General features: G+C 38.8%; 1 protein-coding gene across 1 annotated transcript in view; it reads left to right on the forward strand.

Moving 5' to 3' along the window:
* The window catches only part of CDC42SE2 (CDC42 small effector 2), a 79044-nt gene that overhangs the window by 32409 nt on the left and 22332 nt on the right, over positions 1–24303 (forward strand). Inside the window, exon 4 of the mRNA XM_037373891.1 lies at positions 17171–17497. Within this exon, the coding sequence (XP_037229788.1) occupies positions 17440–17497 (58 nt within the window). The 5' untranslated portion in view covers positions 17171–17439. The remainder of the gene's footprint in view (positions 1–17170; positions 17498–24303) is intronic.

A 24303-nucleotide genomic window follows, 5' to 3' on the forward strand; every position in this document is an offset into this window, starting at 1 on the left:
TTATCTGTGCTTTGCATGTACCTGGCAAGTAATCACTGGTAAGTGTTACAACTTCATATGTGATATATTAATACCTTACCTAAAGAACAGACTTGCTGTACCCATTCAGGATTTTGGAGAAGTCTTTACAGTGTTGTTTTGTCCAAAAAAAAGGAATAAAAAAAAATACTGCTGAGTATACTGTAGAGCTTTTATAAATACAGTGGACAAGGTTGACATAGGGAAAATGAGACAACTAAAAGTACATAAAACCTGATAGGTATCATTCTCTTCCCCATATGGATACCATAATTCCACATGTCTGGTAGATCAGTAGTACCTGTGGATACAGCCACTGCAATATAGCTTTCTATCAGTCTTTCCCACTTGAAGAAGGATCAAAACAAATCTTTTCTTGAAGTGATAAGGTTAATTGAGAGCCAATATTTTGTTTGTATTACTGTGAGATCTGAAAACACCACTTACGTTTGTTCTGAGCTGCAGAGCTGAAAAACTGAAAAGATTCCCTTTAAAAAGAATGTTGTGATTTCATCATGAAACAGTCTGAATACTATAGTTACATTGCTAGAATGCAGTGAAAACAGATACCAAGACGGATGTGTCAAGGTTTTTTAAAATTTGTCAGAGATTGATGTTGTCGGCTGTGTATATTCAGTGGTTTTTTTCAAGGCAGACCATGGTGACTTCAGAGTTCTGTGAGCAGAGTTCAGAAAAAGTTTGGGTGAGAGGCATGTATGTTTCTTTATATGAAAGGATGCCATATTTTTATCTTGTTCTTTCCAATGCCTGCTCCTAGTAAAAGATTGAACGTACAGAATTCTAAAACCTAATAAACACGTGTTGGCCAGTTTTGCAGGGCTAAGTGTTGCTTTCTGTCTTCAGTGTTGCAGAGCAGTTTCAATGTCTTAGCTTTGTGAGAAGACAGATATTGAAATCCATGAATTGGTGGAAATGCATGTGCTTAGAACTAGGTTGAGTAAGAAGTTGGTTATCTTGAGTTATAAAATAGCATTGGCATTATACCTCAGTTTCCCACACACGTAAAGTGGAAGAGGTCAGGAGACTTCCTCAAAGTCAGAGTGCTCATGACAGAGCCTATGCCTGCCATGAGCCTCCCTAATTGTGTCTTTTAAAAAAAAAAAAACAAACAAATAAAACTAATTCCTGGTAAATAGCAATATGATTCATGATAATGGATTATACTTAAACATCTTTATGTATATGCATGATGCATATGTATAATTACCGTATGGTGCAATATTACCAGCTTTTGCTATGACAATCCTGTCACAAAGTTGACTCACAAATTATGTCAATTAAGTCACTGTGGCCCAAGGTTAAGAATTATTGCCTGTGTTAGAATACTGACAGTATATTAAGTTCAGGAAAAAAAGTTACAGTTCTTTTACCTGATTGATACTAGTTCTCAAAGGTTTTGCCCGGTCTTTAAATGGTTAATGAATCAATATTATTTTTTTTTTGGTAATGCAGGTTTTTTTACATGCATTAAAGGCCTTTTGATTTCTTTCCCACAGAATCATTAAGAAAAATGGAATGGAAAATATATGCTCATTCATTAGTTAATTTCTTTGCCAAGATATGACTTCTTGTGTGTGGAGTTTTCTTTTTATATTTTTTAACAAATGCTCTGTACAGTTTGGTACGGAATGACTTGTGCTGGAACTGCCACCACTTGGCTACTGAGACTGTTCTACAATTTAGAAAAAAACACTAGCTCTTTTTTTAGTAATTGCCTTCCTCTCCCCCTCCCTGACTTTTACATTAAGCTATGTACTCATTTAACTTGGGTTAAATTGATTAAATCTGCGTTAAAATAGGAAGGTGATCTGCAGGCTGGGTGTCAGAGTACAGAACTGCTGATTTGCAAACCTGTCTTTGAAAGTGTAACTACCCAGTTGAATCAACGATGTAGTTTATGCTTTTGGGTATAATTTTTTTTTCTAATTAAAGTTGTTGTAAAGATGCTTTCATGTATCATCTGAAAGTGTGACCAAGCAAATAAAAACCAGCCGTGTTTGATAAGCTAGATTAATTGATCTCATGTTTATTGTTTGTAACTTAACTTTGATTTTTTCATTCATTGGTGAAAACACTGCACTGGTGCCTTAATTGCTCTTGGTGATTAAAAATATTGACTTAATAGGCAGGGGTCTTTCTAGCTGGCATCAACTAAATGAGAAATTAGTGTCTATGTTCAGCAAAGGCACCTCTCTTTCCTCACAGGGGAACAGAGCCTGTGAAACTGAAGCAAGTGTTACACAGAAGTGTCCGAGTTGGCCATGTGCTCAGAGTTTCTCTTGGGGTAATATGTACTAGTTATTGACAAGTAAGTAAATGTTTAATAATAGCACTGTACCCATAAATACATTTCATGCATAAGGTTCCAAGAAAAAGAAGATGGAAAAAACAGATCTTTTAAGTCCAGATACTTTTTGTTGTTATAATAATCTGGAAAGTTATTTTAGTTTTGATATGATACAGCTTTGATTCCTTCATGCAAGGTAACAATACACTGCACTGTAGGTAGTATCTTAAAATTTGAGCTAGCTCTTGATGCCCAGCTATCACCTGTGCATAGATCAATCCCCCTTTTCCGCACAGATGCCCATGTAGGAGGTGAGGTACCGAGCACGTGAGAAGCTGGGGGGGAGGCCTTGCTCTGAGGTTAGGCCTCAACAAAATTGCATCTTGTCTTTGTTAGGGCCACAAAGCTCAGAATCCTAAGTCCTTTATAAGCATCCTCCTAGTTCACTCTGTCTGAAGTATTTTAATATATACATGTTATGTAAACATTATAGAGATTAATATATATTGATACAGCCATATTAATAATAGGTTATGTTAATAGTCTGGGTCATGGCTACACACAGAAGTTGCGGTAGCTAGTCCAGACTTACTTTCTGTAGTCTGCTCAAGAATCCTTTCTGGTGTGGGTACCACTGCTCTGCTTGTGAAAGTCAGCTCCCTTACACAGCCACACTCAGCACCTCCTGGGTGCCCACCACATGGCAGCTGGATGAAGTGCAGTGCGATGATTACACATGAGATCATATCTTGGACAACTGAGCACTGACCTCTTCTGTAGACATGTAGTGCACGTAGACAGGTAGTGCATGTGGCAAATGGCTAATCTAGTTTCATATCCAGCATCTTCATTGCTTTTTTTTTCTTTCCAGAACGGATTTTCTGATTTACTTGTTAATAAGGTAGTTTGTTCTTAATATAAATCACAGATAGGAGACTTTCAAAGGCAGAAGTCACAGTGTAGGAACATAACTGTAACTGAAAGCTAATAGGAAGTAAGCAGCAAATGCTGTCTGGCTTTGAGCTAAAGAATGAAATACCCTCACTTCGGGGTGGGAAGGATTGTGGTGTAGTGGTTTGGATTTGTGGCGTGTTAGGATTTTTTGGGAAGGTCTTGTGCTGTTATGGTAGAGTCTTGCTAATGCAGAATAGAGCACTCTGGTCAGTTGTGGGAACCAAGCCTGATAAGGAGAGCTGGACAGCTTGTTAATTTTTGCTTAATGAAATCAGAGCCTAGTTAAGACTTCAGACAGCAGAAGCACTGTGATTTGTGTTCGCAACATCTGTTTCTCAACACCTGGTAGCGTGATAGAAAGTACTATTTTTCAAACTGCGTTAAATTGAGAAGCAAGTAACTTTGCTGCAAGTTTAGTTTTAGTGTACTAAAAACATTTTCTACCAACAAGAAGGTTAACAATTAAACCAGTGACTGTGAAGGTAAATCGAGCAAAAAATGTCGTGCTCTTTAAGTCATTTTTATTGCCCTGAATAGAAACACAGAGCAGATCCACAACTTTCTAAATTTTCTAACTACATGCTATATGAGTTGCTGTATGAGTATTTTTGGTCAGTTGTATGAGAATACAATTTTGAATAGCTGTATTTAATATAACTAGAAGTTCATTGTATAGGGCTCAAATAGTGTCATCCTGTGGTTATATGATGTCAGAGTACACTTTTCACACGGCCTGTTTGTTTCCTTACAGTGAGCCACAGACTAAGAACTGAGATGCATACAGTTTCTTTCATATTTAGTAGACAAGCATTTTAAGTTGCTTATGGTCAGCAGCTTTCAGTTCAGGGAGCTGAAATGAACTTGTTTAGCATTTAGAGATATGAACAACTTATTTTAAAGCTCACTGGAAAAATAACTCTTAGCCTTGACGCACCTTCAGCCTAGGTTTTTTTGATCGCTGGATACCTATCAATGTAAGTAAGCCTTATGCCACTGTATACCTGGGTTTTTCATAGGAGAGCCAAATGATTTGAAATTTACAGTGGTTTTACATTGGCAGTAAAACTCCAGGTGGCTTAACCCCCACTGAGAACCTGCAGGGCATTTTCCAAATGGGCATTTTCAGCAGTAATGGCCTTGACTTTTTTGTGGGTAAACAGGGAAGATAGTTCAGTGTTTTGTGGCAAAATAGGCGGATCATTTCTGAGGGGACAATTTAGCTTCCTGTGCATTCAGATTTCAGAACAACAGTAACTGTTCTGCTGAGAATATGTACTTTGTTAAGTTTCTGGAACACATTGAAACTCCTTGTTGTACACCACATTGTTTCTTAACTAGGTCAATAATTATGGTATCTCCATTGATACTACATTTCAGTGTTGGAGGTTTGTCTTGTACACCATGCATTTTTATTTTAAGCTGATATATGTTATGCTTGGCTATTTTTCTGCATATGTTATGGCATAGTGTCTTTTAGGTTTAAAATTGCACCTCTCTCTACCTGATTTCTTAAACTTTATTAACTTATAATTAAAGTTAATTTGCTAAAGTTGTTCATGGTGTCTAGTGTATCGAAAGACATGCGCTGCAGATGAATGTTTAAGAGAAGTCATAGAATCATAGAATGGTTTGGGTTGGAAGGGACCTTAAAGATCAGCTAGTTCCAATCTTTTGTAAAAAGTCCCTCTCCAGCTTTTGCCATTGTTATGGGGTTAACTAAAAGGGGTTTACTAATGATTAAATGATGATCAAATGATAATTAATGATCGAATGAAAATGAAATGGTGATCAATTAAGGAATAATTTAATGGTATTTAAGCAGTCATTTAACCCAATTTTCAAGAAGAGTAAGAAGGAACACCCTGGTAATTACAATCCTGTCAGTCTCATTTCAGTGCTTGGTAAAATTATGGAGATGGTTATTCTGGGAGTTATCAAAAACTACTTGAGCAACAATGCAGGCATTTGTCATAGCCAGCACAGGTTCACAAAGGGGAAGTCCTGATTAACGAACTTAATTTTCTCTTTTGACAAGGTCACCCATCTAGTTGACCAAAGGAAGCCAGCAAGTGTGGGGTTTTGGATTTCAGCAAGCTTTTGATATTGCCTCACAGTATTCTTCTGGATAGAATGTCCAGCACACGCATAGATAAATTCATAATGTGTTGGGTGAACAATTGGCTGATGGGTCAGGTTCAAAGGATTATAGTAAGTGAGGTTGCATGAGGCTGGTGATTAGTCACCGTGGGGTTCCCCAGGGCTCAATTTTAGGGCCCTTCACGTGTTTTGGGTTTATTTTTTTTGTAAATGATCTGGATGCAGAAGTGAAATGTACCTTAAGTAATATTGCCAGTGATACTAACTTAGGAGGAGCTGTGGACCCCCTTGAGTGTAGAGATGCCTTACAGAGAGATCTGGATAGACTAGAGAGCTGGGCAATCACCAACTGTGTAAGATTTAACATGAGCAAGTGCCAGATTCTGCAGCTGGAACAGGGTAATCCTGGTAATGTATGCAAATTGGAGGAGAGCAGCCAGCCCTATGGAAAGAGATCCAAGCATTTGTGTTGGTGGCGGGTTGGATATGAGTCAGCAGCATGCTGTGGCAGCCAAAGAGGCCAACCCATGTCCTGGCATGCATCAAGCACTGCATGGCTAGTCAGTCAAGGGAGGTGATTGTCCCAGGCTACACGGCAGTGATGCATTTCCACCTCAAGTACTGTGTGCAGTGGTGGGCGCCTCAATATAAGGTCATCGAACTATTAGAGTGTGACCAGAAGGGGGTGACCAAGATGGTGAAACGTCTTGAGGGCAAGACTGAGAAGGAGTGTCTGAGGTCATTTGGTTTGTTCAGCTTGGAGAAGAGAAGGCTGAGGGGTCACCTCATGGTGGTTTACAGCTTCCTCAAGGGGGGCAACGGAAGGGGAGGTGCTGATCTCCTCTCTCTGGGACCAGCAATAGGACACAAGGAAAGGGAATGAAGCTGCATCAGGGGAAGTTCAGTTTGGACCTTAGGAAAAGGATCTTCACTGTGAGGGTGGTCAGTCACTGGAGCAGGGTTATGGCACCAAGTCTGTCAAGGTTCAAGGAGTGTCTCAATGATGGTCTTAGTCTTGTGGTTTAGTTTCAGGTAGTCCTGCAAGGAGCAGGGAGCTGAACTCTATGATCCTCACAGATCCCTTCCAATTTAAGATATCCTATGATTCTATGATAATTTTAGGACTAATGCAAAATATCTTTTACCTCATAGATAACAGATGATGGGTAAGGGTTCTCTCAGCCTTGAGAAGTAATCTTGAGAGGTGTCCCTGGTTAAGGGGGAGGTCACTGTTTTGCAGCCTGCTGCTATACAGGAGAGTTCAATGGGCTAGGGGGCTACACATATTTATAGCTGAAAGTGATTGACTCGTAGTCAAACCCTGCTTTGGTGTGTATGTGCAGGTGTGCAGCAGTAGCAGTTTTAGTTTTGTGTAGTCCCAGCTCAGGCTATTACCGTTGGCTTCTGATAAAACATGGCCTAGATTCCTTAGTCCTTGTGAAGGCACAGCCTAGCATAGTTCTCGCAGTTGCACAGCTGGGCTGACTTCAGTCAGACCTCTTTGTGGGGATGCCTGAACCGAAGCACTGTTCGCTCTGGGTGCATCTGTCACAGACTTGCCAAACAACAAACTTGACCTGCACTTCCAACCAAAAAATTAGTAAGTAGATACTATTTACAAAATGAAAATCAGTGAGGATGTTCAAGATTTTGTTTGCAGTTACATCTTTTCATACTTTTGCCTTTGTATGTGAAGATAAACATTATATCAGTGTTTTGCAAAAGACATAAGAGAGTTGTCTGTAGTAAGTATTTCTTCCAAGGGGTAAGTACTCAAATTCAACTGAATATTAAGGAACATTGGCAGTGACTCTTAACTTGGGGGAAGGAAAAGAGCAATAATTCCTTTTAATTAGTGTGCGATATCTGAATCAACCTGCAGTCTGAAAGTGGTCCCAAAATATTATACTGAATTATAGGATTTCCTCTATGAAACAACCCTGTGTAGGTCCTGGTGGTGTTGCTACTTATAAGCTGTGTCTTATGTGTGCATGTGCAGTGGCTTACTGCGAACAATTGTAGAGATAAAAAAATCTCCTGAAGAGTTTTTCCTCTATTTTTCTCTGCGCCCTAAATCTCACTCTGTTTTGCAATATGACTGTTCCTTTCAGGAAAAAAAAAAAAAAAAAAGGTGCTGTTGACCTGCACATTGTTATTTCATAGTTACTGCAACTCTAATACATGAAATGTTTCTTTACTAGCTGGCCCCAGAAACTTTTTTCAGTTTGTGGTCGTTCTTAATACAGACTAGCTGTCTGAGGTTCGTTGAGGTAAAAGCAAGTAATTTTCATATTTGCTGTATATATAGCATGATAGATTTAGTCATAGGAATGAAATACTTTGTGACTGCTGCAGTTACTGGATTATAGGTTGTGTGTGTGGCTTCATACGGACATGTACATGCACATGCCGCCATGATGTTTGGTAGGCTTCTTGTGTGTGGAAGTGGATAGAAGAGGGGTTATCTGTGTTGTGGAAGTCTAGAGTCTCTCTGTGCATATTTCTTACTTAGTAGTTGTATTTCAATTAATTCTTTTCCGTGCAATTGTTTAAGGATTATAGAATTAGGACACTCTTCTACATTATGGTGTATTAAAGTTATGGTACGTGAACCCAAATTCTTGATTGCCACAGTTATGTTTAAATTTTCCTTCCCCTTAAGTGACTTCAGAAATGTCTAGAGGCAGAGGAAGAAAACCATCTTTTGCTGTATACTGCTAGATATAATGAAACTTGACCCTCCTGTCCGGGTGTCACTTTCTGCTGCCTGTTACACAGCACTGTGCTAGCACATCTCTGGTTATTGATATGAGAAGAGGAAAAGCTGGGCAATTTTTCAGATCTTGCCCCCTCGCTCTGCTCTGGTCCGAAAGCACATGTAGTTGTGGTAAGCATTTTTACATTATACATGTTTCTGACTAGAGCATTCTTTTTGAGACTTGCTTTGTCAGCCTAGTGTTGCAGTTCCCCATGCTTATTTTTAGAGTGAGACCCTAACAGGTCCAATTAACACTTGCCACCTCTCACTGGCTCTAAAACTTCTGTGCTTCCTGGCTCTGCCACACACCCCAGTAACATCCTGCTTTCCTGCCTAAGTTGGGTGGTATCACTTGTATTTCTATACCATGTTCTGTCTGAATGTGGACCTCCTATGAAATAAACCAAATATTTTAATATACTGCTATAAGTGTCTAGTCAGGAAAAAGACACCGCTCCAGACCAATCATAGCCTAATTTAGACTTGCTTACATGTGGTTGCTGTGTGAGTGCTGTTTAAATGAGCAACCACTGAAGACAGCAGGAGTTGAAGATGGCAGATGTGATCTGTGTTAAGCTGCAGAGTGGTCGTTCAGGAGAATTAATGGGAGCACTGGAAGTACGATAGACTGCACAGTAAGATAGACTGCACAGTGCAATAGACTGTACTGCTACCTGGGAACTGGTACACCTGAGATGGGCTGCATGAACTAATAGGTCTCTGCCTGTAACTTCTGTAAGTACATACTCCAAATGTCATAAATTCCATTTCTATTCTAGAGTGATAGAATTGAAATTTGAAAATGTGGTATGTGTTAATTTTTAGGTGTCTATCAAGTCTCCCATGTGCATACGTGCAGATGCGCACAGAGTTCAGGTCATCTAAAGCAGCTAATAACAGAGAAATGATAAGGGCTAGGTAATAAAGAAATTGTAGGGCTTTAAATGCTAGCAGGTGAAAAATATGCTGTTCTGTTGCACTTTGAACAGAAAACCATTGCTTGCAAGCTACAGAACTGAAAGCTAAAGCAGAAGCACAGTGCTTGAGCTGATGCACTCTTCCTGTTTGAAATATCTGATCACTGCAGACCAAGGGAGGCTTGAACAGAGGTGATTCATCTGGCTTTTTGAACAGGCCAATGTGCATCCTAGCTAGTGTTACTGGATGACTGAGCAAACTTCAGCTTATCCAGCCCCACAAAACACGATGGTGCTTTGCTTGCTGTAGTTGTTCTCATAATTGTTTTGTACTTGAATGAGCTGAGGAAGTGACAGCAATCATCTGCTGAAGTGCATTAAAATGTTTAGATACAAGGGCAGACTTCTTTTGCAAGGCTATCTTACGATAGTAAGGTAAAATGTACCATAGCAGTGTGCTGTGAAACACTTACTGTACTGGTAAGGGTTTGCCTGTGTGAACTGATGGTTTTAATGGCCTTTTCTCTGCTTGTTCCCACTTACTGTTTTCCTCTATCATAAACCTTCCTTGGAAATTGCTTCAGTATATTAGTTTTGTGTGGAAAAAGGAATATTATAAATGCTGTGAATAATGCTTTTCACCTATTGTCATACTAAAAAGCAGGTGGAGTCCCTTGAATATCTTGTATGGTCTGTCACGTAGTTTGTCATGGGTATTTTTTTCCCCCATGGACTATTCCATTCCTTTTAATGCTACGCTGTTGTTAAAATGAGGGACTCTCTGGATGCTGATGTTGAGTATTTCCTATCATTACTTTAGAAGTAATAATAGGGGACTCTTCAGGGAGGTTTTAGTTCTTTCCATTCTTTATGGGAAAAGTACCCTATTCAAAGCCTGTCTTAGACCAGTAGTTTGCCATGTTTATTTTTTCTCTCTGACTGGTATTACCTGTTAGAATCAACAAGGAGGTCAGCTGAGAAAAGTGTTCTTCTGTGTTACCTTCAATAGGGTTTGCCACTTGAAAAGATAACGTTATTGACCAATTAAAACTTTGGCTAACAGGTTATTTTTTTTTTTTATGTGAATGGGCAGTCAAAATGAAATCACACTCCCTAAACCATAGGAGTGGATTCTCAAAGGCTTCTCACTTGTTCTTAACTGACTTTTTGTAGGTAGAGCAAAATATATTATGCCTAGACTATGTCCTAGGTAGGACAAAACATATTTATTTTGTCTTTAGTTTGCCTTCCTGTTAATTAATAAATACATTTGGGCCATTAGTTTTCTGTTAGCCTCTCTATATGTTCACATGCAGAACTATTAGTTGTTCTGTGCTGTGGTTTTCTGAGAAGTGAGCTCCTGTCTGCATGTATGTGTGGGAAATAGTATGAGCTATCAGCTGTTTCAGAAAGCTGCATTGAATGCATGTGTATTGAAAGCAATTATCAACTGAAGACACCAGAAGTTTTGAAATGTCAGTGCTGGGGAAAAGGCTATGTGCACTGCTCAGTCACTGACACAGTATTGCCTGTTAAACTTGGTTTGGTCCCAAAAAACTATGCTTTTATGTTTCAAACTGGGAATTTTAATGGGACCGGTGTAATATTTTCTGTCTCATTTGTTTGTTTTGTGCACAAATAAGGACCTTTTGAGGGGTGGCCTACTTCGCTGAAATAATTAAATTTAACAAAATGGATAGAGAGTAAAATCCAGGCAATTGCAGGGATGGGTGTGTGTAAAAAACCCACCAAACCAAACACTAAACCAAACACAAAAAAATGGGGGGTGGGATGGAGGGGTGTTGGGCAGGATATTTGTCAATGATAAAACACACTATCAACATGCTTCAAAGACATTTAAAGGCTCGTTGCCTTAACCTCCCAGCTGGCACTTGAAAACATCATGTTTACTGTCACATTGCGTGAGCTGTTCTGTCCTTGACCGAAGGGCGTGTTTTCCTGCCTTCATCTGCTTTGCAGCTCCCTCTCGTGCTGTTGGTGATCTGGTAAGAAAAGCCTAGTACTTCACTTTACAGACTTGCTGTAAGGCTGTGGCTGCTGTGGCTCCCTTCCTGTATCTTCTGCTGCCTTCCCATGTATTATTTCTGATGGCTGTATTTGTTGTGGGGAGACTTGCTGTGGCTTCCTACAAAGTGAAAACACAAACTAAAACTGGAGGTGTTTTGGTTCCATCGAAATATGGTATCTTTCTTAAGACTAGACTCCATTCTATTAACAAGAATTAAAAGAACAACCCATCTTTTTCCCTCAAGTAAGCCATAAGAGTACCTTCATCCTATTCCACAATTTTCAAATGCTTTGAAACTTTTAATTCAGAAGCAAAGCATTCTCATAATATGTAGTCGTTCATGCCTATTAATTTATGTTGAGCTTCATTTGAAGTACAATCTGTTCCTAAGTTGCTTAAGGAAATATGCTAATGAAAACCATTTCAGTATAAATAGATGCAAAAAAAGGAACTGACTCCAAATGACCAATAATCCCAAAATAAAACCCTATAATAAAATCCTATAAATAGCTTTAGTCATAATGCTGAGAAATACAAGAATGAAATAGCTTTTTACAGAGTCAGGACCTATGCCTTCACAGTTTGACAATGCACAGGAAAGTCTAGCTCAAAACTTTGAAGCATCTTCTTCAATGTCTTGAAACTAAACCCTAAAGCACTTGTGGTGGTGGGGGGCAGGTGGGGGTGGCACAGAATAGGTGTGGGAAAGTTATGAGGAAGTGAAAAAGGGATTTCAGCCTTATTCGGCCTATGTCGAGGGTGGATGTTGTCCTTTGTCTGGCAAGAGTTACTTGCAGCTCAGGTTTCTCAGGGCTTGAAAGTGCCAAAGGTAATTGGTGCATTAAAAGCGGTGCCAAAGTCCCCAGAAGTGCCTGCTCTGCTAGGGGGGAAGGGAGGAAGAGAGCTTCTGCAAGTGCACTGCCCTGGTGAGATAAAGTATCTGATAAAAAAATCATGCATGAAGGCAACTATAGGTTGTGTTTGTTTAAAACCTCTATTGCTTGTTCTACAGATCAGTTTCTTTCAAAAAACAAAGCTCGGAGTAAACATTTCTCAATTCCTTTGGGAGCTGGAGAGCATCCTTCAGTTGCTACAGCTGTTAAGTGTGTGGAAATGTGCACCAGCACAACTTCTCTGTTGGTATGGACACACCTTAATCCCTCCCCCGTCATTTCTTGCTGCCACTTGACTGTATCTGCTAAGCAGCAAGAGGAAACAGTATGGCAACAGTAGAAATTTAAAGTGAAAAATATGAAATCAGTCTTAAAAATACCCTCTGAAGTGATAATTTCTGCTTACAAGCTTGCAGGATTGAAACAAGTGATAGCTGTTCTGAGCCTTTAAGGCAAAGAAAAAAAGGTGTCTTTTATGGAATGATACTCCCATATCAAAAATAATTGTGTATTTCTTTCTTATAAAGTACTTGAGACTAAAAACCTAATAGTAATCATAGTTGTGCCTCTGCTTACATTTGCATACCATGATCATATTGTGACATGCGTACTTAGTCATGACTTTTTGCATATTTCACTTTTTTTTTTTCCTTTTTTCTTCACACCCCACCACCAGCACCCCGTGCCTTAAATAGTAGTCTGAGTTTTGGTGCAAATCTAGTTAAATTCAAATTTAACATCTGCAGTCATTTTCTTTCTCTTCCTGTGGTTTTATTTGCTTCAAGTAATTGTCAAAGCATTGTTACCACACTTCCTGTTCGAAGCTATCCTGAACGGTATGCAGTCAAAGGATATAGTGTGTTAACCCTTAAAAGGAGCTTTATAGATGTTTTTTTAAGAAAAGCCCACTGTTCTTAAGCTATATAATTAATAAGTAGCTTTCTTCTAACTGACTCTCCACAGTATGCAGTATATCCCTGTTTGGATCAGCTAAAGTAAATGTTCACTAGCCTGTTTTTTGCCAGGAAACATGAAGACCTTGGAGGGGAGATTGATTTTTTTGTTGTTGTTTGTTTGTTTGTTTTGTTTGTTTTTACCATTCCTCCTTTCCCGCTCTGTTTTATTTCTTACAGAAAAGTTAATACTGCTATAGTAAGAAAAACTGTTGATACTGTAACAGAACGTGTTCCACCCCCACTTACCTATTAATGCAGTGTTTGCATTTGCTGCCTTTATGACTGGTATTGAACAATAAATGGCAGTTTTGTCTTTGTATTAGATCAGGTACTGTGGAATAAACTTCAGAGTAATGAAAATTACCTTAATGGTTTTCACTTTAAACAATGTGTCCCTTTTAATATCTTCATTTCTTCATACTACTTAAAATTTCTATAAATGGGATGGAATTGAAGTTGTACACGAGGTATAAAAGGCTTAAAATGTGACAAAATTGTTCAGCATGATAGTCCTGTGTGTTCTTGCAGTGTAAATCATACACTCTAAAATAAGTTGCATTCGGAGTTCATAAGGTTTAAATGAGAAAAAATAAGTTGGTGTTTCACCATTCATCACTGTGATTAGCCTTCCTGCTCAGGCAGAATCAGCACCACGTTTTTTCAACGTAAGCTGTATGGTGTTCTGCCCCTCTGAGCATCATAAACTGTAAAGAGTGAAAACAAAGAATGATGGAGCTGTTGTCTTGAACTGTGCTCTTCAGCCTCTGTTGTTCTCTTCATTTGGCAAGTCTGCACAAACAAGTGCAGCAGCACTGGCGAACAGTGCCATGCTAAAAGCTTGATCCTGTGACAGAGCAGAGAACTAGCTGTGAAGTATTGCACGTGTTTTGGGTAATTGCAGCTAGGTTTGGGGTGCAGGCCAAGCTTTGCAGGAACATTTTCTCATGATATTGCTAGTGGACTGATAATACATAATACTTGACAGGTAGCTGTATGTCAGTGTGGTGCTTCTCTCTCTCCCCCGCCTCCCCGGCTCATCCCCTCCCATCCCCCTCTCCCTCCCTTTCTTTCAATAATTTGGAAAAGAGCAGCAGAATTTTCCTGTTTCAACTTGTTCTTTAAGCAGGCAACTAGTAGTAAGTCCTAGTGTGTTGCTGTTGACATTGAAGTGCTGATATGCCTTTTTGTCTTCAGTTAAATTGCTTTTTCGTTCCATTTTGGTGCAGCAGATTTATACTTATTCTTTTACATTAGCTTGGCCACTGTAAAAATAATTTGTTTAGCTGAGTAGGGGTGTATAACTTTCCAGTGCTCTAACATAAATATGGCTAAACTTTTGTTTGCATTTTAAGAGGTTCAGTTACTTGCAGATTTTTCCAGATACATACGTATGTCCTTCCACCACCATTTTTTTTTAATTAAAAGGCAACAGATTGAAAATCTGTTTGGTACTGATTACAGAACCATGATATTAAGGGCAAATATGACACTATACAGGCTATAGAAGATAAAATGCATTTTTAAAAATTAATATGTTATCAGAGACTGTTACTCACAGTCTCTAGCTTGGCTTGGTCATTCAGCAGTTTTTTATTTAATTGGGGGCAATCGGTTTGAAAGAGAACTCTGTCCTAGAGGGCACAAGTCCTGCATGCTGAGAGTGGCTGGGTGGAGAAAGTATTCTGTACCCTTGAGTATTTTGTCACCAGGAGGAGCCTTCCAGGCTCACAGGAGCATGCACAAGCCCTTCAGGTTTGTTCCCAGGGCTCAGCTCAGCACTGCGGTGAGCTGGAGGAGTGTGCCAGCTATCAATGAGCAGACTAGGAGACAGCGGAATTTCCCTGCCCTTTCCATGTACGTCTTCTGTACACGGTGTTAACAGCAGGATGGAAGTTAACTCTCTGTGAGAGCAAGAATTTGGTATGTTACATCTGGACTTTGTCAAAAAGATTCCATGAGGAAGCAGTAATGTGAGTGTTCCAATTTCAGGAGCTGCAAATCAGAATACTGGGTCACTTGTGTAGCAAGAGAAGCTCAGTGCAATGTATTCATGTATAGCTTTGGCAGGTTACAGTATCTTAGACTTCAAAACGTGCTGACTTTGAGTACTTGCTTTATCAATTTGTCATAATCTAAGCAGCATAATCTAATGGGGAAGCATTTCTGTGTTTCAGAAAATCTAGGAGTCTATCTTCTCAGAAGTAAAGCCGCCAAGTTAAAGAGACAGAAGCTGTGCAGGTTTTGGGTTGAAATTGTCAATTGTTACATGCTTAACAGGAGTTAACCATGTTTCAATTCAGATTTTATTACATACTGAATCAAATTTAAAAAAGAATTGTGTATCATGCAAATTTCGAGACTGCAGAGAACAACAGAGCATTTTCTTACCAAGCTTTTCTATGTTACACCAGCTCTTGCTATTTAAAGTTTATTAAACTTTCAGTAACAGAAGAATTGAGAAAATTATGTGAAGCTACCTAATTATGAAGTGAGAACTTCTTTAGACTTTTAAAGTTATTGTCATTCTTGGATTTCATACCATTGGTTGATAATTCCCATGTTTTATTGCAACTTCTTGACACATACATGGGATTTGGGTCATCATCTTTGAGGTAGAAAAAAAACCTTTTAAGGATGAAAACATGTCTTATTAGCACTGTCCTAAGACCATTTTTTGAAGTGTCTGACAAAAGGAAGTTTGTGTGAAAGAGTTTTTTTATTTATGCTTTTTTGTTACCCCAGGTGTTCTGTTTAATAAAATGCTTTGCTCTGTATGGTGTTAGTGATAGGAAAAGCTAGCAGAGCTTTCCATCCCCCGCCCACACCCCCGCCAGCCCTGGTCTCATCTTTAGGCAAGAAATGCCACAAACAGGCATAGAAACGTAATTTAAATACTACGAGTAGCTTTTTCAGAGCTGAGAGAGACTTTTGCTGGGGTATTGCTATTTAGATGGTGTTACTGCACTGTTTATTTCTTGAAGAGCCTCTGTTAAAAGGTAAGAAGTGGGAAAGCTTCCCAGAGCCTTTGGATTTAGTATGGGAGAGGTGTAACTGTATTTCTGTACGTGGGTGTTCTAACCAACAGTCCTGGAAAGTAGCTGCCTGGTAATGGCTGCACAGTACAGTAACTTGGCATGTATATAGTAAATGATGAACCTCATTGCTTACGTGCTTGGCATGTAGAGAACTGAAGAAGACAGTAGCTATGTGAGGACTGCTCTGCCACAGAATGTGTGTGTATGTACACATATATATATGTGTGTGTGTGTAGTTGTTGTATCCAATGGAGTCTCCCAACCACTTCATATTGTGAGGAATTGCATACAAATAATGATGCGTCGTTATTCACACACTTCTATGAATGAAGATGCAGTCATATATAGAATTATTAAGGGGTATGCGTGTGAAAACTTCTGAATAGTCATTATCTCACTTTCTCTGCTAGTGAAGTTTATGATCGATGGCAAGATAAACAACCAGGGTGAAATCTCACGGGAATTTTTACTGCACTTTTACTGAAAGAAACTGGGTTGGAGATTAACCAATAAACATTATTTTAGCAAACGAATGATTGGAATCTGGAGCCTCAGTTGTTCCACATGAGGAATTTTAGAGGTTTAAGGAAACAGTTTTGTACTCTACAAGTAATCTCCTCTTTTGAAGCCAACTGTATGTGAAGCAGGAGCGTAGAGAGCGTAGAAGGAAAATAACTTTGAGTTGACCAAGTCCAGCCATTTTGCAAATTTTCCATATACAGAAATCTATTTATTTTTTGCCTCAAAATTTAGAAAAACACACTTTTACTTGACAGCTGTGCAACAGGGTTGGGGTTAAATGCTATCTACACCTTATGCTGTGAATAAACTGGGTAACTTTTCCATAGAGAAATACAGAGTGTCTGTCTACAGGCACAATTCTCTAAGAAGTTTAAAGGGGTGTATGGGCAATTGTTACATTCTAAAATGACATTTGACAATTAGATCAAGCAGAGGTGACTGCTGAAAGTTAGACACCAGTTCCTGACATCTTCATCTAACCAAAGCTGGAACATAAGCCTCATATAGGTTTCTGGTATATGCCATTTTTGCTAGTCACTGAAGGAATAAGCATGTGACTTGTTTGCAAGTGTCTTTTCAGTCTGTTTAAGATGTTACCAAGAAATCACTGATGAGGGTGGCTGTCTGGGAGCATGAGATTCTGTATATTCTTTCTTTTTGATGTAATGTACTTCTGTTTTCAGGTTCACCTAACGCTAGGGACCAAAGACGCATACATAACATTTCTGTGGTGCTGGATCCAACCTTCTGAAAGAAGACTCTAAAGTAACTTTTTGCCTTCAAGTTGTTTGTCCAGGGACTGACTTGTCTTTGGAGAAGAGCTCAACACAGAAAAGATACTTGCATTGGAACCATTATAAATAAACCTATTTAAAGAACTTGCTACGTGGAGACAGATTTACAGAGGCAGAGTCCTGCTTTTCATCTGTGTCCCTACTTCAGACTGTAAACAATGAGTGAGTTTTGGTTGTGTTTCAACTGCTGCATTGCAGAACAGCCTCAGCCTGTAAGTATGAATATTGGCACTGCTTTGTTTCTGTATAATTAACTACACTGTTCACATTTTCTGGTTTTTTTAATGGCTTTTAAATTAGTGCTGTTTGGCCAAGCTCAGTGAGAATTAAGGAATTAACTAACATCATGGCTTAGTGGGGACAAAAAATGACTGTTCTAGAGTGTTGTCACACAGATATTTTCTTGTCCTTAAGATCAAATCTATCCAAAGCCTTTGGAGAGGGTCTTTCTTTGAATTAAAGAGGAGGTTAAAGGAAGGGAAGGGCAAGGAGGTACTCATACCGTAAATCCTTTTTTTTTTTTTTTTTTAATAGAATGGCTATTGTGTGAAAAAGTATATAGCAGTTTGATAAAAGAACCATTTCAAACATACGTAAGAAAGAAAAAATATACAGGAATATTCTTGGGTTTCGTATACTCTTAAGCACCGTTAGAGTATGTTCCTCGGTTCAGTGCTGCTGGGAGAAAGTCTGCCTATGTGAAGGTGGAGTTAACAGGAATACGGTTAGCACTCTGAGAAGAAGCATTGTACGGTATGGCATCCAGATCAAGCTAAATGAATGTATAGAAGGGACAGTCATCTTGCAGATGTGTGGAGAAGAGCCCAGTTACTACTAAAGGATATGCTGGAATTACAGTGACCAAGAGAATCCCAGAGTGAGTAAAGCAAGCTCACTGAAATGCTCAGATGATAGTATTTGGCTTTAGGGAAGCCAAAGGACTAAAAAAATAACTTCATGTTAAGTATTGTCATTGCACAAAGCCTGAATGCCAGACTGATCCTTGGGTGGCAATGCAAATATTAAAATGTGACCATTAACATTTCTAAGAAATGAATGCAACTTTATCTCACTCTTAGTCAAGCCGTGTTGTTGGGGATGAACTCAGATAACCAACATGGGAAGCTGTGGTCCTCTCCTGTTGCTTGAATACCATGTAGTCCTTTAAAATGCTAGATAGTAGCCAAAGTTACTTGCCTAGATTTCAGAACATATATTTAAATTAAAAATGAGATAAGACTGTGTTAAAAATCTTTTGAGGTAGAAAATGGCTTATTCTGTTTATTTACAAGAATCCTGAGGCTCAATGAAGTCTTGAATCAAGCTTTGTAATACATTTCAGTTACTGCTTAAGGAATACATGATATGTTAATACAGTGGGTCACAATTCATGGAAAGAAAGGGTGGAGAACATACTTCAAAAGGGGAGAAAAGGGAAACAAGTAATTTTCGTATGGGTCTGCGATTTAGTAGTATGCATTTGCTTAGAAAATTAAAACCATCCTTGTGTTTAAGATACAAATAACACATTGCTGAGCATTGTCTTAGTTCCTGAAATCTGCCTTTCAAATGTTGTAGGAGCCTTGCTTGTTAGGAAGGGCCAAAATTCTTCAGGATGCATCTCAGAAAAAGGAGTTGTGGGCCCTCCTAGGTGTACTTGACAATAGGTGCTTAGCTGGCCTTCCCCTGCAGTTGCTCAGCTCATTTTGCTGTGTTGTGTTCAGCCGTTGCTCTGTCAAGCGCTGTTGCAGTAAGCGGAGTATTTAATCAGATACATATATATCTGAATAAGTACAGGAATGTTTTTTTTTTCTCTGACCTGTAGCAAAGCATGTACTGTTGGTGCGAGCAAACTGATAAATCAGACAAGTGATAAGGAAGCAGTTTTTCCCTGTCTCTGCAGGTGTTGTGTTTGGGAGACATACGTTCTGAAAAATGTGGTAGTGTTTAGCCACAAAATACTGGTACTTATTGCCCTATTGTATCAAAAGATAGGTCAAACATGCAAACTTGTGTAAAAGCTACTTGTCTGACCCCTGCTGTGCATTCAATCTGTCAGTTTAGTCCAGTTTCTCAGGAGACGTGCCTCATCTGCCTGGTTTCATCTCTTTCATGTGCCTTCTTTCGTTTTACCTCCTGCATCTCACCTTCTTCATGGTCTGACTAATAGCACCCCAGCCCTCACTTTTATGTTTGGCCATTACGTGTGCAGCATGGTCCTTCTGTGAAAGGACTAATGTGGTCTTGTAGCAACACTAACAGCCTCTCAGAATAGACCTTGAAAGCTGGAAGTTACCTAGTTTGCTACTTGTCTAATCAATGCTTACAATGTTCTTTTTGTTTTTAAACCTACATTCTCTGAAACATGATTTTTTTTTTTCTCATTTTCTTTATCCAGTGCTGATGTCTGGGACACCTTTAATGTCGTGGATAGTGACATAAATTTTAAGCCTCTTCACTGGAGGAAAACCCCCCTGGAACTTTTAGTAGTTGCATGTTTCTGTGATATTTATAGCTTCCATTGTGCTAAGGAGTTTTCCTCCTCTCTTGAAATCCAGGATGCAGGAATGTCTGCTTTCTTGTGGCAAAATTCTAGCATATTATATTAGAATCTTCAGTACAGCACCTCTATTCTTTGCAGCTGTAATGCATTTAAAATAAGAAATGTGTATATGCACTGAGTCCTTTCAGTCAAGTTTATAGAAGACTATTATTTAGATCATACACAAAAGCATTTTCTAGGTTATTGCCAATACTGTGTATGCCTTTGAGACTTGCATACACTTTCCAGTGCAAAATGCTTTCCAATGCATTTTCATGGTTTTGAAACAGGTCTTTTAAGATAAGATTTGCATCCTTTATGGCAATAAGAACACATCCCTAACAGCATACCCTGGAGCGGAGCAGAGCAGTAACAAAGTTGCAGTTATATATTAGTACGCTTAAAGAGGTTCCTCAATTAAAAGCCACTATTCAAGGATTACCGTCATCTTTTATTGAAATTTATCATGGCGCAGCTTTTTGTCTTTTGTCAGTGCCAAATGGATGCACCATGTTGCTGTGAAATACAACGCAGGCATCTTGGAAAGTAGTGTTCTACTGTTTCCTTATAGTACTTTGGTTGCTAAATATTTCACTTGGTGTTTCCAAGACTGCAGTACTTGTAACAAGATTATGGAAGAGGCATGTTTGAATATGGGTCTCTGTGCTTCTCTGAAATAGGGTGATAAATGAAATAGAGTATGCAAAGGAACAATATTAAATAGTGATACAGTTGAAGGAAGCGTGCTCCTGATGGTGACTTAGGTCTTGCTTCTTAATAGCCTGAGGTCTTTACCACAGTAGAATGCAAACAAAAATCAAGGGGAAGGTGTTTTCATTAGCTTCTAGTTTTCTAATGTCAGATTTAGATTGATAATGTATTTTACCATAGTAAAGTGTTAAAGACAACTTCAAACAACTAGTTGCTTTCATAACTGTTTTCATGATACCAAGAAGGTGGTATTAATCTCTCAATTATGCTCAGGGTTTTTTTGGTGGTGTAAGTAGCCTGAATTCAATCCTTTTTATGATCTTACCCAAACCTTTTTTTTTTATGTTGCGAAGAGTAGCACTTTCTGCGATTGCACCAGGTTTCTTACACCTCCCACTGATACCCTTTATACATTCTCTAAGCTCATCTTGCACTTCCCAGTGACAAGATGAGTCTTTGTTCCAGTGCTTCCTATGTGCTATCATCCTGCCCACTGCTACATTTCAGGAAACTCTGCCAAATCCATACTACCAGATGCATTGCTTGGTAACAGAAGCTGAGAGAGCCTTTAATCTTGCAGATTTTCAGAGGACATGTCTGTGGTTTCTTTCTTAGGCTGAGCTTGTCGCCTACACCAGGAATTTGTTATTTTCCTCCACTTTTTTTTCTGGTTTGTTTGGGGGTTTTTGTTTGGTTTTTTTCTTCATGTTCTGTCCATTTATAACTTGCAGAGTTAATTTTTGGGAGAAGGCTGAGAAGCCTTTGGTCATAGCCTGGTGCACTCCCACCTGGTTTGTACCTCTGCCCAGTGCAGCTGAGCTCCTCAGTTTCCCATGTCTTTGCAGTAAAATTACTGCTCTGCTATAAAAGAATAAACTTGTCCTCTCATTCCTGCTCCAAGCTTCCTTCTCTAGTTAATTAGTTTCTATTTTGTTGCTTGTCTCTTGTTTAGATGACCTCCCTTTTGTATTTTGTCAAAGGGCTATTACAGTTTTGCTGCATGCTGTTCTATAAAGGTTTAAAGTGGTTTAGCAAGTGAAGTTTCCTTCATGTCTTTTTTGATGTATGAAAGAGGATTGACAGATCTGTATTTAGAGTGGGGAGGCCCATCTTAAAATACAGGCAGAAAGAACCTTGCATGTACTGCTGTATTCATCAACTGAACTGAATGCTGAATGCCACAGAAGACGTAAGTGATCGTGTTGGGTTACTTAAGGAAATTAACCACTCATGGATATTGTCAACTCTAGCTTTTTTTCTAGAGAAGGATTCGTAGATAGAGCTAAGGGTACATCTACCAGTGCAAGTCTTAGAAACATGAACACAATGAAGATAATGAAGCATTCAGTATGCATAGGCAATGCAGCATGAATCACGCTCGGTAACAGTAAATCAGGTGTTTGCTGCTGAAGTACTGGGCCAGGCTGCCCCTTCAGTATGGCAGTGCTGTGCCAACACAGCTTCTGGCTTGAAATAACTAAAACTCAGGCTCTCTTAATCATTAATTTTAATGAGCCTACCACATTCAGTAAGCATATGAAAGACTCAAATGTAAAAGGTGACAACTCTAGACAGCCCTCAGATTTCAGAGTTGTCATAATGATTTACATGTTGAGCTGCCAGTTCAGATGTTTCAAATTCCTTTTTTTTCCTGTTCAGTGCTGTTGCAGAAGGTAGCCTGAGGGAACACCTTATCAAAGGGGGTAGAGTTAAATAAGCAGCAAAATGCTTGGCTTTTATTTATCAAACCTGATCTGGTTTTGTTGCTTTCGGTCTGATCAGAGCTGCTTTAGATTTTTCTTTTACCTTTAAATTAGCTCCCATAAGTCTTAAAATATCTGTTGTAGTGTTCGAGTATCAAAAAGTTTACAAAGAAAATAAAAAAGGCACTATTTTGGGTTTATGTACAAATATCTGAATGAAAATTAACTGAATATTTTGTATTTATTATGGCTGTGAAATTTTTAGGAGCTTTTAGCTGCATTGACACCATTTATTTAATATAATACTAGTTGATAGGATGGAATATAGCTCTCTGAGGGGGTGGAAACGATTATGCCACTTTTCTGTTGATGAGAATCTGTCTTGCCATTATGAATATATTTGAAGAAGGATGTAATATTCTTTTAATATCTACAGGTTCTACAGAGCTCAGGCTTTCTGCTTAATTGTGGGAAGTAGATTGTCTGGACATTAGTGTTGGGGCCCTTGAATTGCTTGTTTCTTTTAAATCTCCAGATTTTTCAGTGGGAGTACATTTTCAAGACCAAAACTCAATACGATTCACTGACAAAAGGAGCTACTACAAGAAATAATTTATGCTACCTAGCAAAAGTTGATAGTTTTGCAGCCGCTCTTAGAGACTGTGGTAAAGCATTTCTGAAATTAACAAATCCAATGCAATTTTTATAATTTATTTTTTTCTAAATGCAAGTTGAAGCTGCAAAGCCGTAATAGTTTAATGGTTTTGGTTTGTCTTAATTTTAATGTTTGACAGTTTAGCTGTTTTTTCGCCTGATATGCTTTTTGTGTCAGAGCAGGGGAGATGGGGAAGCATGTTGGTTTAGGGGCATTTCTGCTTGTCAGCAGGCAGAGGCAGAGGTAACTTGGACATAGTCTGAGGTGCACTTGCACTGACTCCATATGGAAGTATGTTTTGTGTTAATGAATAAAGTCAGTCATTGCCCTGAAGCTAAGCGTTCATCCTTTTACCTTTAACTGCCTTTGATATGAAAGACAGTATTGAGAGTAGAAGCTTCCTCTGCCACTATCTTACTGTATTTTTATTGTAACTTTTCTGTAATGGATCTGTGATATTCTGCTGGAGATAATTCGTAAGACCAATGTGCAACTCACAAAATAAGCATTTTAAATGGCTGTTTTAAAGGTCTCTGCCTGCACTTACGTTTTTACTTCCCAACATTAACATTTCACGATGATGAAAGTTTTCCTTTTTCAGACTGTTCCTCAAACCTTTGGGTTCTGCACTTCTTATGACTCTTATGTATGGGTGAGACATGCATGATATCAAAGTTCCTGTTGAATTACATTATAAATGTTTTTCATGTGTTTACAGATATTCTGAAATTTTAAGGTATCCATTAAGCCATCGACTTTAATATTTAATCACTTGCAATGATTTTCTCACTTTCATCTTCCGAGTGGCTTAGCTGATGGCTCTGAAGTGCTTTGTAGTTCTGGGTTAGTATGCTGCCACGGAATGAGGAGAATAGAGGAGTGGAGGTTGGGCAGAAAAATCGAGGCTGTGAACCACATTCTGATGCAGATTCGGGGGAAGCAATGCCTCTTAGAACCCAACAGTTTTATTTTTGTTTTTCAAATAATTTTAGAGGGGTTTTTAGGTACGTGGGTGTACCCTCAAGAGAGCTGTAGTTTACTGTAGCTGAGGAAAGATACTATCTCTTTGTGTTTTCTCCCTCAAATAAATGTGTGACACAGTGATTTGTTGACATGTTGGGCTCTGAGAGTGACCTGACATCAAAAGGGAGAGGCTTGCGTGGATTTCTTTAAAATAATTTTAAGCTACCTGTCTCTCTTCTTGCAATTGTAAATTTAGCTCATTCAGTGTCAGAAAATAGTGTGGGTTTATAATATGCTGTCTGTAGCAGACACAGAGTCTTCATAATTATTTGTTTCTCTTGCTTGTGGTATGACTTTTTCAATGTGACTGTAACTACCCTTTATGTTCTGCTTGATGGTCTATCATAAAGGACTACCTAGTTCATAGTTTACATGTTTTGGTACTGGG

Source organism: Falco rusticolus, chromosome Z (assembly GCF_015220075.1).
Source record: "Falco rusticolus isolate bFalRus1 chromosome Z, bFalRus1.pri, whole genome shotgun sequence".
Classification (NCBI taxonomy): Eukaryota; Metazoa; Chordata; class Aves; order Falconiformes; family Falconidae; genus Falco; species Falco rusticolus.